The following is a 26,807-nucleotide window of genomic DNA, read 5'->3' as shown; positions in this document are numbered from 1 at the left end:
GACTACAATAGGGCTCTTCCATTCATTCAAACATGATTCACCAAAAAGGACCTACTTACTATATGTCCGATACCGTAGTTAAATGCTAAGTTAGCATTCAAGGAGAAGGGTCAGATCAACAATCAAGAGTAAAGAGAGGAGGTGGTTTGGAAGCAAACTGTACCTTCACTTGCTAAAGAGAAAGCATGTCTATTTCATTTTATACCTTCATATCTTTCCATACATTTTCATCAAATGATTTCCATATAATTTTGCATTAAGTTATACAGCCTTACAAAGTTGCCACAAGAAATGATTAATTTTGTTATATCGCTACATACATAAATGCTTTATTCTTCAAAGCTATCTCTAAGAATAAAGTTGGTTGTTTCTTCAACAGAAACTCAAGGTCTTAGGTATGAAACATCCCTGTGGTGACAGTGGCTTCTCTTTCCCCAGCTGACCTTTTTGTTCTTTAATTTAACATAGCAGATCATCTCAATTTGGTTAATTCAGAGGTGGAAAAATGTTTGCCTGCCCTTTCTATTTTAAATTAGTAGGCACTCCCCTGAGTGCCAATTCCTTTCTGACTATTCAATGGGACTCACAGCAGGCATGGAAAACATAAAGGGACCAAATCCAGAAGCTGCCTCTCTGTTTCCTCATTTAAGAAATGGATGAAAAGAGAGAGGGGAAAGATTCCTTGGACCCGAGCTGTGCTTATCACCCTCTTCTCCAGAGATTCTGTGCTTCTTGGCCTGCTTGGCCAATGCTTGGCACATTCACTGTCACTCTCTTCCTTGCTTCTCTGTATGCTAATCTCTGGGCTATAATAAAAAGGGGATGCAATGGCTACCCTGGACTTTCAAAGCCAGTGCTCAGAGAAGAGGAAGTGAGGGAAGAATCTGACCCCAGTCTCACAGAAGACAGAAAAAGGAACCAGCCTTAACAGATGCAAGAAGCATATATCCTATCATTTAGTGGTTCTCTAGAAGCAAAAAGAAGCATCTACGTAAGAAACGTATATACTCTATAAAGGTGGCCATTAGAGATGGGATTACAGCTTCATCTTTCCAGAGGAATTTATGCAGAACAACTTAGAATGGTTTCCTTAGCAACCCTGAGATAATCTTTCCTACAATGTCCCAAGCCTACAGTTCTTAATTCCATTACAGCTGTTATTAAAACTTTAAATATGTAATCATGCACATTAAGTTGCCAAATACTCATAAAAACTATTAGGTTATTAAACTGTATACAGCCATTTAAATGAAAAAGGAATAACATCTAATTTCCTTAAATTGAAAAAAGTAAAGGTTAAGACATTCTGACAATTTGATAAATATCAGTAGCTTAAGTATAAGGATAATGCACAGCAAAACATTAACAACATATCCAAACAGAAAAACATAAAATAAAGAAAGCCTATCTTCTATTTGGTGAATAGTCAATACATTTAAAATAAATTTGTGTCATAGATTCCACCTAGCCTAATAAATTATTAGAGCTTGATTACAAGCACCATGATTTAGTATTCATTTAGCCTTTAACGTTGGCTACCACAATTTATTTAGTTTACAAGTACTAGATCCAAATACTGTCATTTTAAAAAATCTTTTAAGGGGGTACCTGGGTGTCTCAGGTGGTTAAGTGTCTGCCTTCAACTCAGGTCATGATCTCCAGGTCCTGGGATCAAGCCCCATGTTGGGCTCCCCACTACGTGGGGAATCTACTTCTCCCTCTGCCCTGCTCATGCTCGCTCTCTCCCAAATAAATCTTTTTTAAAATTTTTAAAAAATTTTTAATCTTTAGGATTTCAAGAATAAAAGTGCAAATGGTCAATCTGGAGACTTTATAGCACAAAAACCCAATACATACTTTTGGGATTACATGTTATACTAGAAAAATAGGCATATTCATCAGTTGTAAAAAATTAACATAACTACACTTGTCAAATGCACAATATGTATTATGGCCAGTAAATACTGACAGTATAAAATTCATTTAAAGCATTTGGTTACTTTACAGTTTAAAGTAATCATTACCTATGTATAAGGCATCATATATGTATGGTACTATCCTAAAGTGTGCCTGAGACTAGTTTTAATCCAGTATGGTAAGAAACACAGACATGGAAATGATTGTCTTGAAGGAGAAAGGTTATACTCACAGATCCTTAAAACACAGGAGGCATGGCACATCATGCAGGGCCACATGGGTAAAGACCAGAGTCAGCCCTTACTAGGGTTCTCTTAGGAAGAAATGGCAGAGGCAGGTAGAGTCCCTGAATCAGTCTATTATCATATAGTTTGAATAATTTCAGCAGGCTCTGGACTATAAGAGTGGTCTGAGACTTGGCCCTGGGGTGACATAAACAGGGGGATTCTGGCTTGGTGTGTGAGTTTGATCAAGCAGATTGTTGGGGATGTGCGCTCTTTGGGTTGGTTGGTTTGTATATCACAGGTGCAATTGCAGGGGAGTCATTCATTATCTCTAGGAATTAGCTACCCTTGAGAGGGTCAGTCTTTGCAGGATCAGGGCCCCAAGAACCATAACATCAAGAATATGGAAAATAAGAAAATTTGTTCAATACAGGTACTACTACATTTAAAATCAAAGTTCTCGTTTCATGCACAAGGACCTTTCCAGGGCCAGGCCCTATGAATAAAGCTTGCTTGACTATGCATTTAAAAACATGATAAGGTCTTACATTGCTTACTTTATCCTTTTGAATATTCTTTCTCATTATCTCATTAGAATCTAATATTGGATTTAATAAATACGTCCTTACAAAATACTGTGGGATAGACATGTCTGGAAATACTATCCCTTTATTATAGCTGAAAACTCTAAGGCAGAACTGGGAATTGACCTCAAGATTCCTATCTCTAAGTCTAGAGCATGCTCTATACCATGCTGATGGCTTTTACCATTTAATGAGATTAGTAATTGATGAATTCAATTCTCAAACAAATAAGCTTATTAATCAGGTTGTTTAGGGAAAAAGTTCCATTAACTAGACCAAAGTCACTTCTTCCCTGTTAGGTGTGATTGGCCCAGGCTGCCTCCTATGGAGTTTCTTCAGGGAAATAGCATATTGGGAATAAACAAAATTACTTGGACAGAACAAGATAGCCAAACACCAATGAGGCATTTCTGAACTCATTTTCAACAGATTTCAATCACTATTTTCTATACACTGATGAAATTCAGTGTTCAAATCAAAGAGATATTTCCACCTGACCTGGTCTCTGCACACACTTACATTCATGGTGAGTAAACTATTAAATATCCTCATGACTCTGGATAGCCCCCCTTTGGTTCTCCAGATGCTCTTGTCACCATTCACTATTCTGTTCTGAGCCAGAAGGCTGACTCCTATGAATCACTGTGCCAGGGAAGACTCTCTTTGCCATCCTGGTTTCAACTCACCCTGGGTTCAAACACGGAGTGACACTGGGTGGTTGCACCCACCTCTTCAGATGTAGGGATGGAGGTTCACTTCTATATAACAAGGGCAGTTGTATTGTTTACTATTGGACACTTTGTCATTTCAGCTGGAAGGAGGGATGGAGAAGTGGTATAGCAACCAGCCCAGTTTATTGATGATTATAACTATAGGGAATACAAGGGAAAGAGATAGCTCTTGCTTGGACATGCTCTCTGGACATCTAATAACTACATCTTGGAATGAGTAGTTTGCAAATTCAACCATCTCAGAAGTTGAATTTTTGAGACCTTCTGAGAGTATGTGAAACATAAGAAATGTCATCGATAAATTTGAAAGTGCAATGTTCCTGAAAAATAAATAATTACAAGGTTGATAAATATAATCTCTCATGTCTGAAAAGACTTTCAGAGAAAAGTTCTAACATCCGTAAGACCTTATCCTTGAAGGAATGTTTTATCTTTAAAAAGTTGTACTGCATGAATGGGGTAATCACAGAAAACTAGAAAATTCAGTTAGCCAGAATAGACATACTCCATCCTATGCTTTGGCCAAGAAGATGGTAGTGGGCTGCTGCTAGTTTAGTATTTGGCTAGCAGCAGTCTACTTTCTCCATGGTTTCCACATGGAATAAAGTAAAAATAAAAATTAAGGGGGTGAGGAGATAGGAACCCAGCAATTATATGAAGATTTGATTAATGCAGATTCAAGCAATTCAGATAATTGACCAGTTATCTGGGCTTCGTAAGCCCTATTAAAAAAAAAAAATCTACAAAATCAAGTTTAAAGAGTAAGAGATGTGCTCAGGGGATGAATTCCTGGCTTAGCTATCTATATGGCCTGCACAGGCTGAACTTTGTACTTGGAGGTGGTTGAAATGACCACATAAAGGGTATATCCATGTAACTACTTAGTTGAATAGATTTACATTAATCCATATATGAAGTATTGCAGAATGTGAAATGAAGAAGTCATGATCCTAATCTTGGGGAATTCATGGTCAAAAGGTCATGTAGTATCCAAATAGTTATGATACTATAAAAATAGAAAGCATTACAGAAGATCAAAGAGGGAGAAATCCTATCTAGTTTGGGTGGGATGGGGCAGAGATTAGCAAGAACTTCATGAAGTGGGGCTTTGAGAGGTGAGAGGATTTAAACTGGCAGAGAAAAGAAGGCAAAGGGACAGATGTGAGTGTGCATACCATAGTTAGTGGTCAGTAGAGGCCACACTGAGGATGGTGGACATGGAGGCTCTGCAGTCCAAAGGTCTTACTCAACCCTTCCAAGCCTCAGTTTCTCCTTCTGTAAAATGATGGTGGTTAATAGCTGCCTATGGGAATTGTAGAGAGGATTAAAAGAGACAATGCTTGCTAATGAGCTAATGCCTGGCTCATAATTAGTGCTCCATAAATATAGTTATTGTTAATCCACAGTGGAGCTTCAGTTTCCCTTCTATCATCATATTTCAATTCTTAAAAAATGGACACCCTTAAAAAGCTCTCAAAGCTTCCTCATTTTATCATTTAGATAAAAAAGATTTCTTGGGCAGCCCAGGTGGCTCAGTGATTTAGTGCCGCCTTCAGCCCAGAGTGTGATCTTGGAGACCTGGGATCAAGTCCCGTCAGGCTCCCTGCATGGAGCCTGCTTCTCCCTCTGCCTGTCTCTGCCTCTCTCTCTCTCTCTCTCTCTCTCTCTCTGTGTCCCTCATGAATGAATAAATAAAATCTTAAAAAAAAATTTCTTGTACTAAATTTGCAACAGCCTAAAACTATATGTTATGATAGGAAACAGAATTTATTATTAATATATAAAAACCACTATTCAATCATTGAAACCAACCAATTAATAAGAAACCATTGGAATTATAAAAAATACACTTTTTTTAATACTAGGAAACTTTCTTTACTATTTTAATCCCCAAAATAAATAAAAATAAATTTAGCCTGAATGGCTATAAATGGCCAGGAACCAAGTTTCTCCTAAAATATTAGAAACCCAACTCACCCTTTCATGACTAAACGGCTTCTTTTATGATTCAAATTCCACTTTCCAAAAGAATGTGGTTATATTGCAAAGCACCACCCTTAAAATAAGTAACTGAAGTAGTAAGTAGTGGATGTCAAGATCTTGTTGACTTTTCTGTAAAACAACTCAAAGCTATTTCAGAGGAAAGCTTCATATGACTTTTCAACACTATATTAAACATGAAACACTAACTTCCAAATTAAGCCCAGTGTTGTAAATAAACAGGTGACCCAAACCTTAGGAACCAAAATAAATTGGTCAGATTAGTAAACATTTAGCTTATGGGTTGGGAAAAAATTAAGTTAACCTTAAATTACCTCCCCATGATTCTGTAGGAACTGTACTTCTCTGTAATCTATCCTCATGTACAAAGCAGCAAATGCAGTTTGTCACTGTGTTTATCATGATCATGTGTCTGTCAGGAAGAGGGGCTGAAACAGCAAATGTTTCCTGCTTCAAGCACAAAACCAATTCTGGTTCTGGGCTAGTGAACATGTTTGTGGGCTTACGGAATTTTTAAAACATTATGTGCAAGGCTGAAACAAGAACGCATGTAACTCCTTTTAATACTAGTGTTGAGGTGGGATCAACATCTGCCTTTTAAGCAAATCTCAGCAACTCAATTACAGGACCAGAGACCCATGTTTGTCAGCACCGGCTCATTAGGGAAGGAAGCATAGTCCTCACTGAATTTTCTAGGTATATGAAATTAATCCTTTCTGAAGTCAAACATCTTTAAATCTAGTTATTTCAATGGAGATTATTCTAAAATGAAATTGAATGAAAGCAAATTATAAAATATCATTATTTATATTTGTATTTAATAATTATAAATGTTAGTATAATAGAATGCATTCTTAAACACAACTTTGTGTATAATTTTTGTTTGCTTGTTTTCCGTCTCTTCAAAGATAAGCAATCATCTCTCTCTTCTTATATTAGGAAAGGCAAAGCAAGATTTGACAGAGAAAATATGGAGAAAGAGTAGTCCTGGCAGAAAAGATGAAAAGCACAGAAACAGAAAAGCACAATCCAGGCATTGAAAATGGCACATAATTTAATTAGGATGGAGCTGAGGCCATGTGAAAGGAAGCAGTAGACACTAGCTGAAATAAAATTGAACTTCTCCACCTAACACCCAGAATGACTCAGACTCAGGTCCAGCTTCACAGACACGTGACTGGTGCCGTTGCATAGGGGCCTCCTGCTTGAGGTTTAATGCTGTGCTGTATGAAACTCTTAATAATTTTATCTTTGAATTTGTGCCAAGTGAAGTCCAATGGAACAATGGCATATGACCCCAAAGTTTGAAGCCTTGGCTCACACTCAGTCTTCGCTCCCAGTGCCTGCCCAGAACAAGTTCTTGATTATTTACCCATGCTCACAGTATCCTGGGCCTCCCTTGGCCTCCAATCTCATCACTCTTCCCTCAAGACTGGAAGCTACAACCACGTCACCTCGGTTGAGTGAGAAGCCCACACCCCCAAGAGGCCCACACCCCTACCTATACCATTGGCCTCTGCTCCTGCTTGGGATCTGGGTAGGAGTGTGGGGAGGGTCAGGTGCATGACCATGCCATCACAGAGAGGAGCAAGGCTGTGATCATCCTTACCCAGAACTGGCAGCATTATGACCAGTTAGGCAGGGAACTCAATGGGGGTTTCCTGCCTACCTGAAATCCAGGTACAGAGCTGCTTAGGATGGAGGTTGAAATCACTAGGGGATTACATGGCTGCTGGGGGTTGAGGCTGGCACAGTTTTAGGAAGAGATTAACTTCACCGCCAACCAGGCTCCTGTTTTACCATTGTGCACCACACTCCACGAATTATGTAGCTGGCTCTATGTAGAATCTTTATTCACCAAGCTTATTTTCCTGTTATCGATAACAACATCACTCTTCTCCATATTACCCAGAGTATTATTAACTTCCCTTCCTCCTAGCCCAAATCCAAACCTGCAGAACATCTTCCATTAGTCCCCTGCTGCCCATTCCCACTGTTCTTTAGTTCAGTTCTTCATCATGGCTCCACTAGACCATCGTAATGGACTACTAGTTAGTTCCACGGCTTTGAGCCTCCCCCTGTACAATCCATTCAGCTACTGCACCAGGGTACCCAAAACACCACTATGATCCTACTAAAATGTTCTTAAGGGCTCCCTGTAACTGTTAGTCATTGGCTAACTGACTGTTAGTAAAATCCAAATTCTTTTGTCAAGGATTCAAGGTTCTTTCTTCTTTTACCTTCATCTTACTTTTGCATATTCATTCTATAGCATGGGCAATACCTTGGCAGATTAAACCACTCACTGTGCCCTATACACATTTTGTGCTTGCTCATTACTGTGCCTCTGCTGAAGCCATTTTGCTACACCTGGATCATGACACTGAAACCCGCAATCGTCTCCAACAGTGAAATCTAATCCTTTTTTCAGCTTGAATGGCACCTCCTCCATGAAGTCTTCCATCATGAGGCCAGTTATAATAGGACTCCGTTCCTCTCTGAGACTAATCATTTAGTTTGCAATATTTATTAAGTATAGCACTTGGTATGTACTTGTTTGCGTATAGTATATGCCCCTCCAATATAAGTGTTTGGAGGGCAAAAAGCACATCCTCTCACCTTTGTATAAACCCACAATCCCCCTACCCAGGCCTTAGGTACAATGGGCGCTCAGTGTATGCTTGTTGGAACTAATGAATAAATGAATCTGTAGTGTAAACAGATCAGGTTTTCTGAAAGCCTGGCACACCTGTAACCCTTCTGCGTCATCTCCTTTCCTCCTCCCAGTTTACCTAACAAAACATCCTGACTGCTTTTCAGACCCAAAGCCCATCTAACACCTGTATCATCATTATCAACACTAACAAAAATGTCATCTCACACTTTTTATTAATGTTTAAAGTGCTATATTCTGAATGCTTAGAATAATCTCAAAGAGAACACCTGTTACTTGAGTGCTCTTACTTTCAACCTCTTGAGGGCAATTTTTTCATTACTATATTAAAGTGGGCTGTTTAATAACTTATAACTGTCAAGGAAAAAAGGTAAATTGCAGTCACTGTGATCCATACTGGATACCTAAAATGAATTTTTTTCCACTTGCACTTTTTTTTCTTCTGATTCCAAGTCTGTTTTTTTGGACAAATTGAGGAAAGTATGTAAAATGATGAAATAAACTAAGGGTTTTTTTTTTTTTTGCTATCAACTTTAGTATTTCATTAAATAGTCTACCCCTGACTCCAGAATGTCATGGTTATTATCATAGTTTCATAAGTATCTTTAAGGCCTTTCTCTCACCCACATCCTGAACCCAAGAGGATCATCAGCCTAATTTTCAAATGATTAAATTTTGAAACTCTGTATGATCAAAATTTCATTTCCTGAAGAAGAAAAAAAAATGACAGTTGAATCTGAGCAAGAAACACCTTAAAAACATAGTAGGCAATGAAGAATCAGAGAGGATGGTTATATTTTTACAAAGAAACTTCAGAATGTTTATATATGATCAGAATTACGACGACACTGATAAAAGAACATATATTTGAAAGGTTGTCAGTTTTCATTAAGAGAAACCTATAAGAGTCAGAAAACGGAAAGGATGGGGGAAATGCTAGAATTTAGGAAGAATGCAACATTAGTATAACTCTGTAAAAAGTTTCTATTGAATAAGTTCCTAAAAGCATAAGACTTTTAATCGGATAAGATAGGGTCAAGTGTTACCAATCACATTTAGAGGAATCTGAAGTAAAGGGTAGAAGGGTAGAGGGGATCCCTGGGTGGCGCAGTGGTTTGGCGCCTGCCTTTGGCCCAGGGCGCAATCCTGGAGACCCAGGATCGAATCCCACATCGGGCTCCCGGTGCATGGAGCCTGCTTCTCCCTCTGCCTATGTCTCTGCCTCTCTCTCTCTCTCTGTGACTATCATAAATAAATAAAAAAATTTTTAAAAAAATAAAAAAAAAAGGGTAGAAGGATAGATATTTCTGTCTTCCTTGAATGTAAAGACAATTCGAACATAATTTAAGGGTGGAACATGGCTCAGGTAAAGAGCAGGTTGGTCAAAATGTGCTGAGTCCACCCCTCAGTCCCAGATAAGGAGAAAAGCAATTGAAAATGAGGTAAGGATAAAACAATTCTAGCAGACTAATCATCATCATATCATCACAAATTGTTACCATTTCCTGAGCAGCTGCAATGTGGCAGGTACTGTTTTAGGGGCTGTAATGCAATCTTCATTTTATTTTCCAAACAATTATCTTATCTTTGCCATGTAGATGTTATTATTCCCATATTGCAGATGAGGAAATTGAGACTCACAGATTAAGAAATTCTCCCAAGGTCACACTAATGGTGACTGCGTATTATGGTGTATCATAATAAAGAAAAAAAAACAGTTCTTTTTTTAAGAAGAGTAGCATCAAAAAAATGCAGAAACATAGAAATATAGTTAAAAACATAGAAATATATAGTAGAAGCCAGTGATGAAACAAAAGAGAAACTTTCTGACCAGGTCGAAATGAAGACAAGACATGACCCAAACAGATCTCAAACTCTCAGCCTATACTACACCGTCCCCCACCTGCCTCATGCCAGTCCTCCCAAAAACCTCGTCTTCTTAAAGCACTTAACGCCACCCTGGGGACTCTCCTTTCAAATTGTCAGCTTTCAAATATCAAAGGCAACTTTGCTTTACACTCTGTCTTCAGAGTACTAGTACGGCCCAGAAGAAATACCAGCTGCTGCAAACCCGAAAATCTGTAACTCTGATAACACCTCTAGCCACAGTTCCAGGCAGCAGGAAGACAAGTCAACTGCTGAGAAAGCTGGGAATTCTACTCTGGGAGAAAAGATGGTTATGTGGACAATGTTAAATACAAGCTGGGAGTCAAAAGAGGAGAGCAAGAAATAAAGGCTGTAGAAATGAGAGAATATCAACTGGGGAAGAACAAGAAAAGTGAAGGCAATGAAGAGAATAGATTGCAATTCTGGGCTTTAACAAGTGCCATCCAACTAGGAAGGGATTTTTTTTATTTATTTATTTATTTATTTATTTATTTATTTATTTATTTATTTTTAGCCCAAGTACACAATAAGAATATGGAAGTAATGGAAAAGACTTTGTGATTGTTCAACTTTTGAAAGAATCTTCAACATACCAATTTTTATTTTTTTTAATTTATTATTTTTTTTATAAAGAGCTCCTACATTTTTTTTTTTTTATGATAGTCACAGAGATAGAGAGAGGCAGAGACACAGGCAGAGGGAGAAGCGGGCTCCATGCACTGGGAGCCCGATGTGGGATTCGATACCGGGTCTCCAGGATCGTGCCCTGGGCCAAAGGCAGGCACTAAACCGCTGCGCCACCCAGGGATCCCCAACATACCAATTTTTAAATGTTTCCATTTCTTCCTATGGCTTTCCAAGATCGTAGAGAAACAGACACTTATGAAAATTCATTCATTGGTTGCTTGACCTAAAACTATCAGTCCTCAAGGAGAATATAATGAATAATGCACCTCAATAATAATCAATAACAAAAATTTAATGAAATGGTATTTTGACAGGCATCCCTATGAAATTGTTATACTGACAGGCACCTTACAAAAATCTGAAACTCAATTTTCTACATAAATTGTCAACTTACAGCTGAAATACAGAAAATTTTACCCTCAGTGTCTTTCCCACCACTTTTGCTATTCTGATCAACAGCAACCAAACTCAGAGAAACAGGTAATTCTATTAGATACTGGAAGAAGTGCTCATCAAATGACCATGAAACTTTCATTATCAAGGATAAGAACTTTCAATTCTTATGAACCCTAAAGAAGTCTCATAGAAAACACATCCAGTTTCATCATGTTCAGTGAATAGATACTGAAGAAATTAGAACTGACTGGCTTTCGGATCTGGCATCTAATAGCAAGTTCAAATCGCCGTGAAAATGAAAGGCTTAGAAAAATACCAGAAAACAGCAAGTTGGGTTTCCTTGTCCACTTGAAACTAGCATGTTTACCCTGCTGATTGCCTTTGGATTTGCTAAAAAATTATCAATTTTTGTTTGTTTCACAAAAAAACCTACTTGCTCAGTCCTGTCAAAAGCTGACTGCAGATAATGCTACACTCAAACCTTAAGATAAATAATCCCTCTACTTGTCCAACCTTTCTAAATTCAATAACAGAAACAATTAGAAAGGCACAAATGGGTCAGAGGCCCTTTGTTCCTCTGATTTTCCTCCTCTGTTGTTCTTCTTCCCTACCTTGAAATGTATGCAATTTTAAACTAAAGAGATGTGAAAGTAGTTTGGTACTTTGTTTCCTGTCCAACTTTGAATGAGAATGAAATTTATTACAGTCCCAAAATACATCAGAGACACCAACATCCCATTTTCTTCAGACTGACACTAGTATTCTGGAGTTTTTTTTTTTTTTTTTTTGAGCACCTCACAAATGCATTCTGAAACCATACACTGATATTCTTAAAGACAAGGAATCTTGACAGAGAAATGTGATATTATTGAGTGCAAAATGTAGTCCTTGTGATATATGAACTGTTCACAAGCCACTGTGTGTTAGGAAAAGACCATTATATCAAAGATGGTGTATAACACTCTGGTCTAAACTTGGAAAGAATTTAAGTAGCAAGATTAGTATTGTAAAGAATCCAAATTAATGTGTTCCTGGATGCCAAAGGGGAACAGAAGGCTTAGGTTACAGGCCAGCAGGGCTCTGGAAGGGGGGCAATGCAAAGTCCTACCTGGTAGGCATCGGGAATGTTGACCGTTTCTCCATGCTCCCCGACATAGCCAATGATGCCTTTGCCCCAGGGGACCTGCACCTCGTTTGAGTTCTCTGTGCTGCTGCAGGGCAGCAGTGGGGTTCCTGCGTGCACATCAAAGAATTTGGAGACCAAGCTCTTCTTGCCAGCAGCTGCCCCTTCCACCAGGAAGAGAGAGCAGCGGTCAGCATCCACCATGAGGCAGACAAAGATGAGGATCTTGTAGCTCAGGCTGGTAAGGTCAAGGTCATTGGAGATATCTTTGACCAGTTCCAGGAAGAACTGACGCTCATTGTGCTTTTTGAGGTGGCACTTGTAGTCCATGGCCGTAGGGGGGTACTGAGGCAGATTCACCCTCGATTCCAGCAGGGCACTGAGAATGTGGGCCGTGGTGGGGGGCAGGGAGCTGGCCTTCCGGAGAAGCGCCCTCCGCCGCACACTGCTCAGGGGCTCCTGGGCCCGGGAGGTCACCTGCTCATCGTAGGTCCTGTTCACGTGGATAGCCTTGGAGCGAGCAAAACTCTTCCTCAGCTCCTTCTGAGAAGCTCTCCGCTGCAGGCTCCCATCGGCCCGGCTGCCACTGGCCCAGCTGGGACTCAGGGGGACCCCGCCACCGTCCCCGCCACCCGGAGCGGGCTGGCTGTTGGCAGAGCCGTTTGGTCCAGTGCCACCGCCGTGCGCCCCGCCGCCGGTACCGGTACCGGCCACCGCGGGCCTTGGGCCTACAGCCCCCTGACCCCCACTGTGCCTCTGCAGCCACTTCTCCACCGTCTCCTGCTTCCCCTTCCGCATCAGGTAGTCTTCGAACAACTCTGGGTGTCTGTCCAGGAAAGTTTCCACCTCCCCAAAGTCCAGGTGGGGGGCTGTCATGGTCCCAGACAGCTTTCAGGGCCACCCTACTCTCGGACCAGCTGCGCCCCTGCCCCAGCCCTCTAGCTGGCCCTGCACATGCCCTCCCCGCAGCTCTCCCAGCTCGGCGCGGCTCTGCGGGCGGGGGGACCTGCTGCGAGGCCGGGAGGGGTTGGCCGGAGCCGCGCCCGCGTCCTGCGGCTCCCGCTCCGCGCAGGTGCGCCCACTGAGCTGCGGCGGCGCCCGCGGCTCCAGTCCCGCGCCCCGAGCCCGCGCTCTTCCCGCCGCCGCCGCCCGGCGAGTGGACCGCCGAGACTCGGGAGGTGGGGCGGGACACGCCCCGACAGGCTCGGAGCCCGCGGGAGGAGGGCGCGGCGGCGGGAGGCGCGGGCGCCCGGCCAGCCCGAGTCCGCCGCCCGGGGGGCCAGGCGGTCCCTGGAAGAGTCTCCGGGCCGCGCGATCGGCGCCTGGGAACGCGGCCGACTCCCGATCGAACACGATTAAAGGGGTGAAACGCACCGAGTTCCTTCCCCCTCCTCCCTCCCTTACCTCCCCAGCCCTCCCAATTCCCCGCCCCTTAATCCTCCAGCGTTTCCAGGAGGCCCCAGGGGAGCCCAAGTCCGAGGAAGTGTTGGTGCCTTGCGGGGGATCAGACCCCGAAGCCGACTCCGAGGAAATGAGGATGCTCAGAGACAGGGAGGATTATGTTCTGGGATGTGACTGTGGATTGTCGGTTCCTAGGATTCCTGGGACTGCCCGCAAAGACTGCCCAGCTCCTGTGGGCGTTCAGTAAATATTAATGGAACTGGATTTCCCCGAAATTAGCAAATGAATTTTCCCATCTAGCTTATGACTTTAACCAAATGCATGCGCCTGGGGGAGTGGGGAAAGGTGGTATCTGGAGGGGGTGGAGGGATTAAAACACGGTTCCTTGGATTAGGGTGACCTTGCCTCGCAGGAGCAAATAGCAGGGTGGATTTAAGGGCCTCGGGGGGCTTCCTTCCAAGCCAGTCCTGTAAATTGGGTGGTTTCTCTTCTTTTCATGAATGACTTTCCATCTCTTCCTTCTTTCTCCACTATGTCTGGCAAGGCCACCAATGCTTCCCCTCCTACCAACATCCTAGGTCTTGTGGGTAAGGATTTCTCCTCTGTGGGAAGCTTTTCTTTCTCCAGACTTAGGGATGCTCCAGATCTGGCTTGTCTCAGCTAGTTAGACTGAGAAGAACATCAAGTTTCCCTTGAGCCTTTTCCAAACCTAGTGGTTAAATGTAGGTGATTTTCCAGGAAAGAACAGCAGACTGATAACCCTTTCTTGATGCTCAAGGGTCTCCTTTTGTGAGAAACAAAAGCAGACTGGGAACTATCCAGTACCTTGGGACAGCAGGACAATCTAGACATGCTCTTACAGAATGCCAGCAGTGGCAGTAATAGCAAAGCGCTAGAGAGGAAGCAAGCAGTGAATTTTATAGTGCTTCCACATGGCAGGCCACACAGCTGACTTGCACAGTAAATGAAGATTACTGCCAGATGGCCTCAGAGCTGAGCACACAGGTGTATCAAGTACTTGCTATGTACTGATCTTTTTTTTTTTTTAAGTAGACTCCACACCCAACATGGGATTGAATTCAAAACCCTGAGATCAGCATGCTCTACCTACTGAGCCAGCCAGGCACCCCAGCACTGATCATTTTATGTTTTTTTTTTTTAAAGATTTTATTTATTTATTTGCAACAGGGGGAGAGGCAAGAAGAGCTGGAGAGAATCTCAAACAGATTCTGTGCTGGAGACAGACTCGGGGCTGGATCTCAAGATCCTGAGATCATGACTTGAGCTGAATTCAAGAGTTGGACACCTTAACCAAGCACGCCAGCACTGATCACTTTAAATTAAGATATTAGTTTATCTTCACAACAGACTTATGAGTTAGGGAGTCTTTTCCCATTTGAAAGATAGAGAAACACTGAGAAGTTGAGTATCATAACCATGGTGCACAGTCAGTGGGTGCTAGAGCTGGGGTGCAGATCCATTTGGCTCCAGAGCGAGGCACACTCTTAGCTACGTCACTGGATTGTCTTCCACCTGTGTCAGCAGAGTCCTATAGATGCCAGGATTTAGGCTAGTAACAGAGATGCAGGGAGGGAGCAGAATGTTCTCTAAACACTCCTCTAACAGCACCAGAGTTGCAGATAGGAGGAAGAAAGCCTCCAATTCAAAAATTCCAAATTTCCCAGCTTAGTTAGCCTAATTAAGAACATGGCTGTCACACTGAAAATGCAACTGTGAACAAAACAGAGACTCTGCTTTCATAGAGCTTACATTATGGTGGGGAGACAACCAATACACAAATAAGAAAATAAATATATAGAATAAGAGTGATAAGTGCTGTGAAGAAAAACAAAACTTGGCAAAGGATTAAATAAAGGGATGAGGTAGTGAAAGGCCTTTCAGAGGAGACATCTGAGCAGAAAATTGATGGAAATGAGGGAATGAGTTACATTGATATCTGCGAAAAATAATGCACAAGGTAGAGGAAGCAAATGCCAGAGATGTGGGACGTAATATATTTGGAGTTTTTAAGAAACATGAGAAAGACCACCTAGGAGACAGTGAATCAAGCACAGAATATTGATAGTTTGGAGATGTAAGCTGCTAAGGAAATAGTGGTGATCAAGAATTAAATTTTTAGGGGATCCCTGGGTGGCTCAGTGGTTTAGTGCCTGCTTTCAGCCCAGCGCATGATCCTGGAGACCTGGGATAGAGTCCCACGTCGGGCTCCCTGCATGGAGCCTGTTTCTCCCTCTGCCTGTGTCTCTGCCTCTTTCTCTCTGTGTCTCTCATGAATAAATAAATAAATAAATAAACAAATAAATAATAAATCTTTTAAAAAAAGAATTAAAATTTTAAAAATGATTAGCACAGTGCCTGATACAAAGAAAGTGCTCAATAAATGTCAGCTGCTGTATTACTTCTATATTATTATTGTTATCATTGCAAAGTAATAGTGTATGGAAACCTCATTGCATGTGATCACATCTCCGGTAACTTGAATGGAACATCAGTAAAGATGGTCAAAGTGGTATGCTGGACCTGGCTTGCAGGGGCTTACAAGAGCCTATTTAGCATCTCTTTCCAACTCCGTGTTCAGTGATTATTACGTAGCTTGCAGTCAGTCAGGATGGAAGTATTTACATGATGGAAATCAACAAATGCTACAAATTGGGATTTTTTTTTCCAGATTGCTAGTTGTTAAACATTCACCAACATTCAGTGAAAATAATTCAATTGTCCATCAACTGATGAATGGATAAATAAAATGTGGTATATACATAAAGTGGAATATTATTTGGCCATAATTAAAAGGAATTATACATATAATGACATATGCTACAACTTGAATGAACCTTAAAAACATTAAGTCAAAGAAGCCATTCACGAAGGACCATGTTTTGTATGACTTCATTTATATGAAATGTCCACAACAGACAAATCCAAAGACACAGAAAATATATTAGTGGTTGCCAGGAGATGAGGGGAGGGGACATAGAGAAGTGGCAGATGACTACTAAGAGGTATAGAGTCTCTTTTTGAGATAAATAATATTCTAAAATTAATTGTGCTGGTAACACAATTCTGTGGATATACTAAAATCCATTGAATTGTACACTTTAAACAGGTGAAATGTATGGTATGTGGATTATATCTCAATAAAGCTGTTATAAAAAAAATTTACCAGCCCATGACTTGTCATAAATCAGCAGCAATGTTGTGCATGAGGTAAGAAAAGCACTGAGTATCCTCAAAGAAGGGAGAGAAGTAGACCAGCCCTAGTCTGCTTGGAAACAGGTTTAATAAATAGTTATTTCCTTAATCCCATCTGCCATATAGTCATTATAAAAGCAGTTGTTTAGCATTTATCATGTTCCAGGCTCTGGGAGCAAAAGGAGACTAAGATAAAACCTCTGCCTTTGATTGAGGATCTCACAGTCTATAGCACCAAGAGCAGATGGAGTAGAAAATACTAGGAAGGGTGGGAAAATGAATTAAGCATTTCTGGCTTGGTTTTGAATTTGCGTAGCCTTATTCCCTACTTGGTTTTTGAGGTCACTGAAGGAGTCAATGGTTGAAGAAGAAAGTGAGAAGGTGACAGGGAATACTCATAAGATAGTCCAAAGGGCTGCGATGGAAGGCTGCATAGTAAGATGTGTGTTGATGTGGTCCCAATTGTCATTTCCTCTTAATTTTCAATTTTTAGAATGGTATGCATTAGTCATGGTCCCAAGAGAAAACAGAGCACACTCAAAGTAATTCAAGAGTGTTAATTTACAAGGAGACTGATTATAAGGTGGAATATAAGCAAACTACTGGGATAGTGAAGACACTTGGGACTAGCAGCAACAGAGAAGTCACCACTGCTAGACATGATGGGAAGGTCACCAGGACCCAAAAGAAAAGAGGCTTATATAGTAATAACTGCTTTCAGAGGAGCAGTGACAGCCTGTCAAAGGATATCAACAGCTCAAATTGACCTCAAAGGAGAGGCATCAGGAATAAATAGCTTGAACTCATTCTCTCTCCCTCCTATCCCAACTAGAAGCTAGACCCAACTAGAAGCTAGAAGGTGTGCTGGAGCTTGTTGAAAGAATCCATATAGGTTACCCTTCCTAGGTAGAGAGTATCAGGTACAAAGAGGGATCTATATAAGCTATGGAGGGACAAATGGAAAATATCTGGCCCAATATGGAAACTTGAAGACATCCCCTTACAAAATAATGGATGCTATAAGCTCAAACAATTTTCTGCAATTATGCCCTCCTCTCTGTGTAATTCTGTAAATTCCACCAAAACTGTCTGTAACAGATTCTACATTTGCAGCCAACAGAACCCTATTGTAGGGCACTAACCCTGAAAAAGTATGATACTGTGATGACAAATCAATCAGCTCAAGGAAGAAGCTCTACAGACTCCCTCTGTATCTACCCCTTCTCCCTTCCACCAAGCCAGAAATATTGCCCAAGTAGCCTCTCACTGAAGAATAGAGAAGGTATAGGGGCCTTCTCGCTTGTAGTTTTTAAGATCAAGGGTTTCCTTTTTGATTCCTTACTGATTGATCATTCTTTCTGTCAAAGCACTGGCTTACATGCAAGATAACTTTTGTCATTCCAAAGGGGATCTATTACATTTTAGAATGAGATGGAACTTTAGAGATCATTTAATAATCCACTCTCATTTTGCACACATGGAAACTGAGATCTAAAGCAGACACATAACTCCTCCAAAGTCATCTGCTTAGCACAACCGCTGATCTGCTTCTGGTTTCATCCCATCCTTCTGAACATCCCACAACTTAAAACCATTATCTTGAAGCCCAATGAATTTCTGTCTCCTAATCATTCCATCTCCAAAAACAGATTTTTACTATATCAACAATAGGCATTATCAGATATGTTGATGCAATTTTCAAAATGAAACATTCACTTCAAAAAAATTAAAATTGGCATATTATTATTTTAGGAAATAGAGGTCCATGGGATCAAACAAAAAAAAAAGGTTATTCCAATTCCAAAAAGATTAAAAGTCTCTAAACTGTAAGTTCTATGGAGATATTTATATTTTATCTTTATAGGAATTTAGTATCAGAAATTGGTCATGGTCTATGCCAAATCCAAAACCTGAGGAGCTGTATATCTGAGGTTTTCCAGAGAAACAGAACCAATAAAACCAAAAAGTATTATGTCCATATTCATACATACATACATACATATAGAGATTTCTTATGAGGGACTTACTTACATGATTATAGAGGCTAAGTCCCATGCTATGCTGTCTATAAATTGGAAATCCGGAAAAGCTAGTGGTATAATTCAGTGCAAGTCCAAAGACCTGAGAACAAGGGGAGTGATAATATAAATCCCAGTCCAAGGGCAGAAGAAGATGAGATGGGGTGTTCCAGCTCAACTGGTAAGGGCTGACTTCCCTTTTTTCCACGTTTTGTCCTATTTAGGATGTCAGTGGAATGAATGGTTGGTGTCCAATCCCACAGGAGAGGGCATTCTACTGAGTCTTTCATTCAAATGCTAATCTCATCTAGAAATACCCTCACAGACACCACAAAACAATGTTTAATCTGGGTACCCTGTTGCCTACTCAAGAGGACACAAAATTAAGCATCACAGGTGTCTTACTTGGTTTTAAATTTTGTAAGCACTTTCTTCCCCCATTTTATTTGTGTAGAATCTTAACATGTGTCTATGTTTTAAATTGTTATTCTCTATCCTAGTAGTGATTTCATCTTAATCTAGTACAAATTTGTAACCCACAGTAACTGACAAGACAATAATAAATTTACAAAGTAACTGGGTAGATGAATATATGCCACAAAGGGTAAATTAGATTAGCATAAGGTGAAAGTTACTTTCTCCATCATATAAAAGGTACTGCTGCCATGCTGCCCTTCTGTACAAAGGCTTATCAAGCTTGCATCATATTTGTTAATGTCCCATTGGCCAAAGCCAATCATAGACAAATGCAGTCAGAGGAGTGACAAGAATGGAATATTTACAGATGTGGTTTATTGGGAGCCACTGATTTAACAGTTAATCACACAAGCTCCCTCCTAAATCCCCAACCCACATTTCCAACTGCTACAAAGCATTTGCTCCTATATGTCTCACAGACACCTCAAATTTATCATTTTCAAGATCACTCTCATTCTTCTCCATCTTAAACACTCAATGTGAGGATTATCTTACCTCAGAAATCTCTTTTTGAATCTAGCTTTTCTCCAAACTCACTCAACTTAATTCAAGTCTTCATTTATCCATTCTCTACCAAACAGTGTTGTCTTCCACAAGTGTAATAAATGGCACAGACTAGCCTATAAATTTTTATTTATAGGATTAAGTCCTTGTCAAAGATGTGCAGTGGGTTGAATGGTAAACCTTCAAAAGATACGTCCTCCCAGAAACTGTGAATGTGATCTTATTTGGAAAGAGAGTCTTTGCAGATTTAATTAAGGATCTCAAGATAAGATCATCCTAAACTCAGAGTAGGTCCTAAATCCCATGACACTTTTCCTTCTAAGACACAGAGGAGAAGACTGAGACACATAGAGGAGAAAGTCATGTGAAGACAGAAGTATATAGAGGTTGGAGTGATGAACCTACAAGCCAAAGAATACCAAGGATTGCTGGCCGTCCACCACAAGCTAGGAAAGAGACATGGAATGAATTCAGAGCATCCAGAAAAAAATTAACTTCCCCAACACCTGGAATTTGGAGTTCCGGTCTCTGGAACTATCAGAGAATAAGTTTCTGTTTTCTTAAGCCACCAGGTTTGTGGTAATTTGTTGCAACAGCCCTGAGAAACTAATGGAAGAGGAAGACCCTTCATCACTGCTATTTTCCATCTCTTCTTTTCCTTTTCCTTATCGTCTGCTACTCCCTGCCGAAAATTCTCAAAGCATACAGATCCCTTCTCTCTTCTGGGCTTTCTCCTCAATGCCTTTCTCCCCTTTCCTGGCTCTCAAACTTCTATTTTCCATTAAGAACTATTTGAAAGTTGGGATCCTTGGGTGGCGCAGCAGTTTAGCGCCTGCCTTTGGCCCAGGGCGCGATCCTGGAGACCAGGGATCAAATCCCACGTCGGGCTCCCGGGGCATGGAGTCCGCTTCTCCCTCTGCCTATGTCTCTGTCTCTCTCTGTCTCTCTCTGTGTGTGACTATCATAAATAAATAAAAATTTAAAAAAAGAACTATTTGAAAGTCACATCTTCTATGAAGTTTTACCTGCTTTCATATTATGAAGCTGTGTTCTGTCTTCCAGTGTAATCTGTCATGGTTCCACACATTTTGGTCAGATACCTGCTATAAATATTTGGTATTTGTTTAACCTAATATAATACATTCAATTCTCCATTTAAAATTTGTTTACATTAAATCACATTTCCTTATTCTTTTATCTTTTTTTTAATTTAGAAACTGAAACCACTCTGAGCAATAAGCCACTTGCATTCATAATTATATTAAAGAATACTAAGTACCTAGAAGGCAAATTTTTAAAATTTCAAAGATACCCAGCTGAACAATGATGACCAATGAAGGTAGAAAAATAAGCTTCATATGATAAACCAGACAAGTACTGTATTATATCACTTATATGTGGAATATAAAAAAGTCAAACATATACCAAAAATTAAAAAAAAAAAAAAAGGGAGAGAGAGTATGTGTAAAATAGTAGTTACCAGGGAAGCAGGAAGAGGATAAGATTGATGGTATTTAAGGGTACAAACTTGTAACACATACTAAAATAGCCACAGAGATGTAATGCACAGTTTGTTGAACATAGACAATAATGTTGTACTATAAGTATGTAATATGATAAGTATTACAACCACAACCATCATATATAAATATATCAAAGTAATATGATGTACCCCTTTAATTTACACAATGTTGATGTCAAATTTACCCAATAAAAAGTTTAAAAAAGAGAGAGGAAAATACACTACAATATCACGCCATAAATGCCTTATTGTTTTCTTCTTAAAATCAATACATATTTTATCTCAGAAGAAAAATTAGCAATAATCAAAGTATCTTGTTGAAGAATGATTTGCTGATAAAATAAATTGATTGGCTTTTAACTATTTCAAACTATTTTCTCTACATTTAGAAACTCAAACTTAGTAGAATATGGGCAGATTCAATATTTTAAAAATACCCTGATCTTTATAAGGTAATTTGCTAAAATTTCTTAAATTATCAGTGCTGAGTCAGACATTGAAGATATAATGTAAGGATATCCCTTTCTTCAAAGAACATTTACAGTCTAGCTAGGGAGATAAAATATTTACATTAAAGTACAAGTGATAACAACATAAGATACCATTGATTGAGTATAACAACCAATGAAATCTATATAAAAAAATACAAATATTCTTAAATGCCAAATGATACTGTTTGTATTCAATAATAATCCACAATTAATATTAATATTCAAAGTGTAGAATTACTAATATCAGAACAAAAAGAAGAAAAAAATGGGGGAAATTTCACAAGTGAATGCTTTGGTTTTTACTTAAAGAACTAATATAAAAGAAGGGTGCAAACTAAATGCAGCAATACGTTAAAAGGATCATATACCATAATCAAGTGGATTTATTCCCGGGATGCAAGAATGGTTCAATATCCATAAACTAGTCAATGTGATACACCACATTAACAAAATGAAGGATAAAAACCACATAATCATCTCAGTAGATGCAGAAAAAGCACTTAACAAAAATCAACATCCATTTATGACAAAAACTCTCAACAAAGTGGGGATAGAGGGAATGTATCTCAACATAACAAAGGCCATATATGACAATTACACAGCTAACATCATACTCAAAGGTGAAAAGCTGAAAGCTTTTTCTCTAAGATTTGAATAAGACAAGGATGCCCACTCTTGCCACTTCTATTGAACACAGTATTTTTGAATTCGTAACCAGAGCAAACGGACAAGAAAAAGGAATAAAATGCAGCAAAATTGGAAAGGAAGAAATAAAACTGTCATTAATTGCAGATACAATAATATTATACATAAAACCGTAAATACTCCATCAAAAAACTATTAGAACTAATAAATTTAATATAGTTGCAGGATATAAAATCAGTACACAAAAATCTGCTGTACCTATATACACTAATAATGAATTATTAGAAAGAAAAATTAAGAAAACGACTACATTTACAATAGCATCAAAAAGAAGAAAATACCTAGGAAAAAATTTAACCAAGAAAGTAAAAGACCTATATATTGAAAACTACAAGACATTAATGAAAAAAAATTAAAGAAAATACAAATAAGTGGAAGAACATTCCATGCTCAAGGACTGAAAGAATCAGTATTGTTAAAATATCCACACTACCCAAAGTAATCTACAAATCCAATGCAATCCCTATCAAAATTCCAATGGCATTTTCACAGAAATAGGACAAATAAATAATCCTAAAATTTGTACAGAATTACAAAAGACCCTGAATAGCCAAAGCAATCTTGAAAAAGAAAAACAAAGCTGGAGGCATCATGTTCCCTGATTTCAAACTATATTGCAAAGCTACCATAATTTTAAAAGTATGATATTGGCATAAAAACAGAAGTATAGATCAACAGAACAAAACAGAGAGCTGAGAAATAAACCCATGCATATATGGTGAATTAATTTGTGACAAATGAGCCAAGAATACCTGTAGGGAAGGACAGTTTCTTTGATAAATGGTGTTGGGAAAACTGGACAGCCACATGTAAAAGAATGAAGCTTGACAACTATCTTATACCAAACACAAAAATTAACTAAAAAATGGATTAAAGACTTGAATGCAAAATCTGAAACCATGAAACTCCTAGAAGAAAACATAGATGGAAAGCTCCTTGACATAGGTCTTAACGATGATTTTTTTTTATCCTAACACGAAAAGCAAAAGCAAGAAAAGCAAAAATGAACAAGTCTGACTATATCAAATTAAAGATCTTCTGTACAGCAAAGGAAACGATAAAAAAAAATGAAACAGCAACTTACTGAGTGGAAGACAATATTTGCAAATCATATAACTAATAAGGGGCTAACCATCAAAATTTATAAAGAGTTCATATAGCAAAAAAAAAACAAAACAAAACATAAAACCCCATAAAAAATCCAGTTTTTAAAAATGGGCAGAAGATATTTTCCCAAAGACACAGAGATGGTCAACAGGCATATGAGAAGGTGCTCAACATCATTAATTATCAGGGAAATGCAAATCAAATCTATAATTAGATATCACCTCACACTTATTAGGATGGCTATTAATGTACAAGAAATAACAAACGGCAAGGATGTGAAGGAAAAGGAACTCTTCCGCACTGTTGATGGGATGTAAATTAGTGCAGTCACTATGGAAAACAGTATGGAGGTACCTTAAAAAATTAAAGATAGAACTATCAAGAGGCACCTGGGTGGCTCAGTCACTTTAGTGTCTGACTTTGGCTCAGGTTGTGATCTCAGGATCCTAGAATCAAGCCCCATCATCGGGCTCCACGTTCAGTGGAGAGTCATCTTCTCACCCTCTCCCATTGCCCCCCTCCCTATGGCTTTTGCACACACTCTCTCTCTCTCTCAAATAAATAAAATCTTTAAAAAAAAAAAAAAAAAAGAACTACTATATGACCCAGCAACTCCAATTCTGGTATTTACTCAAAGAAGGTAAAAACACAAACTTGAAAAGATGCATCCCCATCTTCATTGCAGAACTAGTCACAATAGCCAAGATACAGAAGAACCAAAGGGCCCATTGATGAATGAATGGATAAAAAATTGTGGTATATACATACAATGGAGTATCATCCAGCCATAGAAAAAAATGAAATCTTTTTTTTTAAGATTTTATTTATTTATTTACAGAGACACAGAGAGAGAGAGAGGCAGAGACACGGGCAGAGGGAGAAGCAGGCCCCGTGCAGGGAGCCTGATGCGGGACCCATCCAGGGTCCCCAGGATCACACCCTGGCTGCAGGCGGCGCTAAACCGCTGCGCCACCTGGGCTGCCCGAAAAAAAATGAAATCTTGCCATTTACAACAACATGGATAGAATTGGATGGCATTATGCTAAGTGAAATAAGTCAGACAAATACCGTTATGATCTCACTTACAATGTGGAATTTTAAAAAACAAACAACAAACAAAAACTCATAGCAAACAGGTTGGTGGTTGCCAGAGATGGGGGAATGGGTGAACAGGGTCAAAAGGTACAAACTTCCAGTTTTAAAATAAGTCATGGGGATGAAATGTATAGCATGATGACTATAGTTTAATAATGCTGCATTGAATATTTGAAAGATGTTGAGAGAATAAACAAATATTCTCATCATAAGAAAGAAGTTTTTGTAACTACACATGGTGATGGATGCTAACTAGTCTCACTAATAGTGTTCATTTTGCAACATATATTGAATCATTGTGTTTTACTCTTGAAACTGATAGGTGTCAATTATACCGCAATAAAAAACAAATTTAAAAAATAGAGCAAAGCTAGCACCTAGGGTGTGATTGGCCCAGGCAATAAGTAAATTAAAGAGCAAAGAGGCTGGGTCCAAACAGAGCGACGGTCTGAAGTGAAAATATGAGCAAAGGAAATGCTTGCACATGTTTACGGTAGATGGTATCTTCGTTGCCATTATTCACTACCCTCTTCCTTCTAATAGGATGACATATTACTGTTATTTGACTTGACATTCCTCCTGCAGGGAGAGCATACCTCCCCACCTCATTGGCATTGGGCTTGGCCACTTAATATGTTTTGGTCACTGGAATGTGAGCACTCATAACATATACCATAGCTGAGCAGAAGCTTTATGAAGAATCATCAGGAGCTTCTTCTAGGGCTTTTGATCTCTCCCTCTGCCACGAGAATAGGAATGTCCCATATAGGTGCTTCCTCTTTAACATGGGTCCCAGAATGAGAAGATACTTAGAACAGAGCCACAGCTGACCACAGGCTACATGCTCTGTGAATAAGCAATAAATGTTTTTGTTGTCCCAAGTCCATGAGATTTTCTTACTATAGCACAGTTGACTAATACAGAAATTGCTACCTAGAAGTAGGATGCTGCTCTGTAACCCTGTCCTTAGCACCAGATAGAGTGTAACATGGAAACTGCTTATTTGGAGCTACAAAAAGGTGATCCATATTAAGTAGGGATCAAATATTTGGTGAGTGAAATCGTCACCTACAATGGCTTGAACAACAGGAGATAAGCCTAATGAATTTATGGCTTCGGTGAAGAGAAACAAATGGTTCTGTACATGAAGTATATTTGAAAATGAGAGATCTGGCCCAATCCTCCAAATGTAATAAATAGTGCCCCTTTCTGCAGCCTTTCCTCTGCTTTCTTAGTGCCTGTCACCAGCCCTTATGCCCTCATGCAACACCCCACCCCTATGGTGGTGCCCCAGTCCTACCTGTCTCTACAACCATAATATTCTGTGCTTAAATGAGTCCCTGCTTTGTGGAGAATGAAGAATTCGGACTGAAGAAAATGTGATTTTGAACTCACGAGTTGATGATAATGATCACTGAGTGAAAAATCTAGAGAAGAAAATTTGATTGTTAATTCTTCCCTATGTTAATATTTTAGAAAAATGTGATGTTGAGGGAGAATAAGCAAATACTCTTAAAAATCATGCTATATTATACACAACATCTTGTGGGACACGAGAGTTCAATTAAAAAATTATTCTTCTTGAACTAAATAACATGTTGTTTTCCACAAGAACCACTGACTAGAGGTCTTCATCTGGAAAGTACTTCACTTGCTAGTATAAAGAATTTTAAGAACACAGCAAGTAACAATGTTCCCTGCTTTCTGAAGAGTTCCCTGTTCCTTCTGAAACACACAAATAATTGCCAAGATAACTGATCTCACATTCTTACTCTAATGAAATGAAATGACACTCATTCTTTCAGATCCTTACCAAGACATATTTTAGAATTGCCTATGCTAAAAGTGATAAATCATATATAATCATCCAACTGTAATACTTTCCAAATATATTTTTGTTGATATGCAATCAGCATTAACATTTCCTTTCTACTGAAGTTTCTCAGTTCCTGTTAATGGTCCTATAAAACAAGGATACTGGGCAGCCCAGGTGGCTCAGCGGTTTAACACTGCCTTCAGCCCAGGGCCTGATTCTGGAGACCCTGGATCG

General features: G+C 39.4%; 1 protein-coding gene across 7 annotated transcripts in view; it reads right to left on the bottom strand.

The window, feature by feature from the left end:
- Window positions 1–26,807, bottom strand: part of PDE11A (phosphodiesterase 11A) — a 406,550-nt gene that overhangs the window by 350,314 nt on the left and 29,429 nt on the right. For 3 of the 7 annotated variants that reach the window (XR_013371375.1, XR_013371376.1, XM_077882998.1), the window contains exon 1: window positions 12,210–13,250. The exons of the other annotated variants lie outside the window; for them this stretch is intronic. Coding sequence is in view for 1 of the 3 variants with exons in the window: in XM_077882998.1 (XP_077739124.1) it covers window positions 12,210–13,100 (891 nt within the window). In the remaining 2 variants the exon portion in view is untranslated. Of the gene's footprint in view, window positions 1–12,209; window positions 13,251–26,807 lie in introns of those variants that run through there. 7 annotated transcript variants of the gene reach the window in all.

The sequence above is a fragment of the Canis aureus genome, chromosome 34, assembly GCF_053574225.1.
Source record: "Canis aureus isolate CA01 chromosome 34, VMU_Caureus_v.1.0, whole genome shotgun sequence".
Taxonomy (NCBI): Eukaryota; Metazoa; Chordata; class Mammalia; order Carnivora; family Canidae; genus Canis; species Canis aureus.
This window is presented reverse-complemented; position numbering and strand designations above follow the sequence as displayed.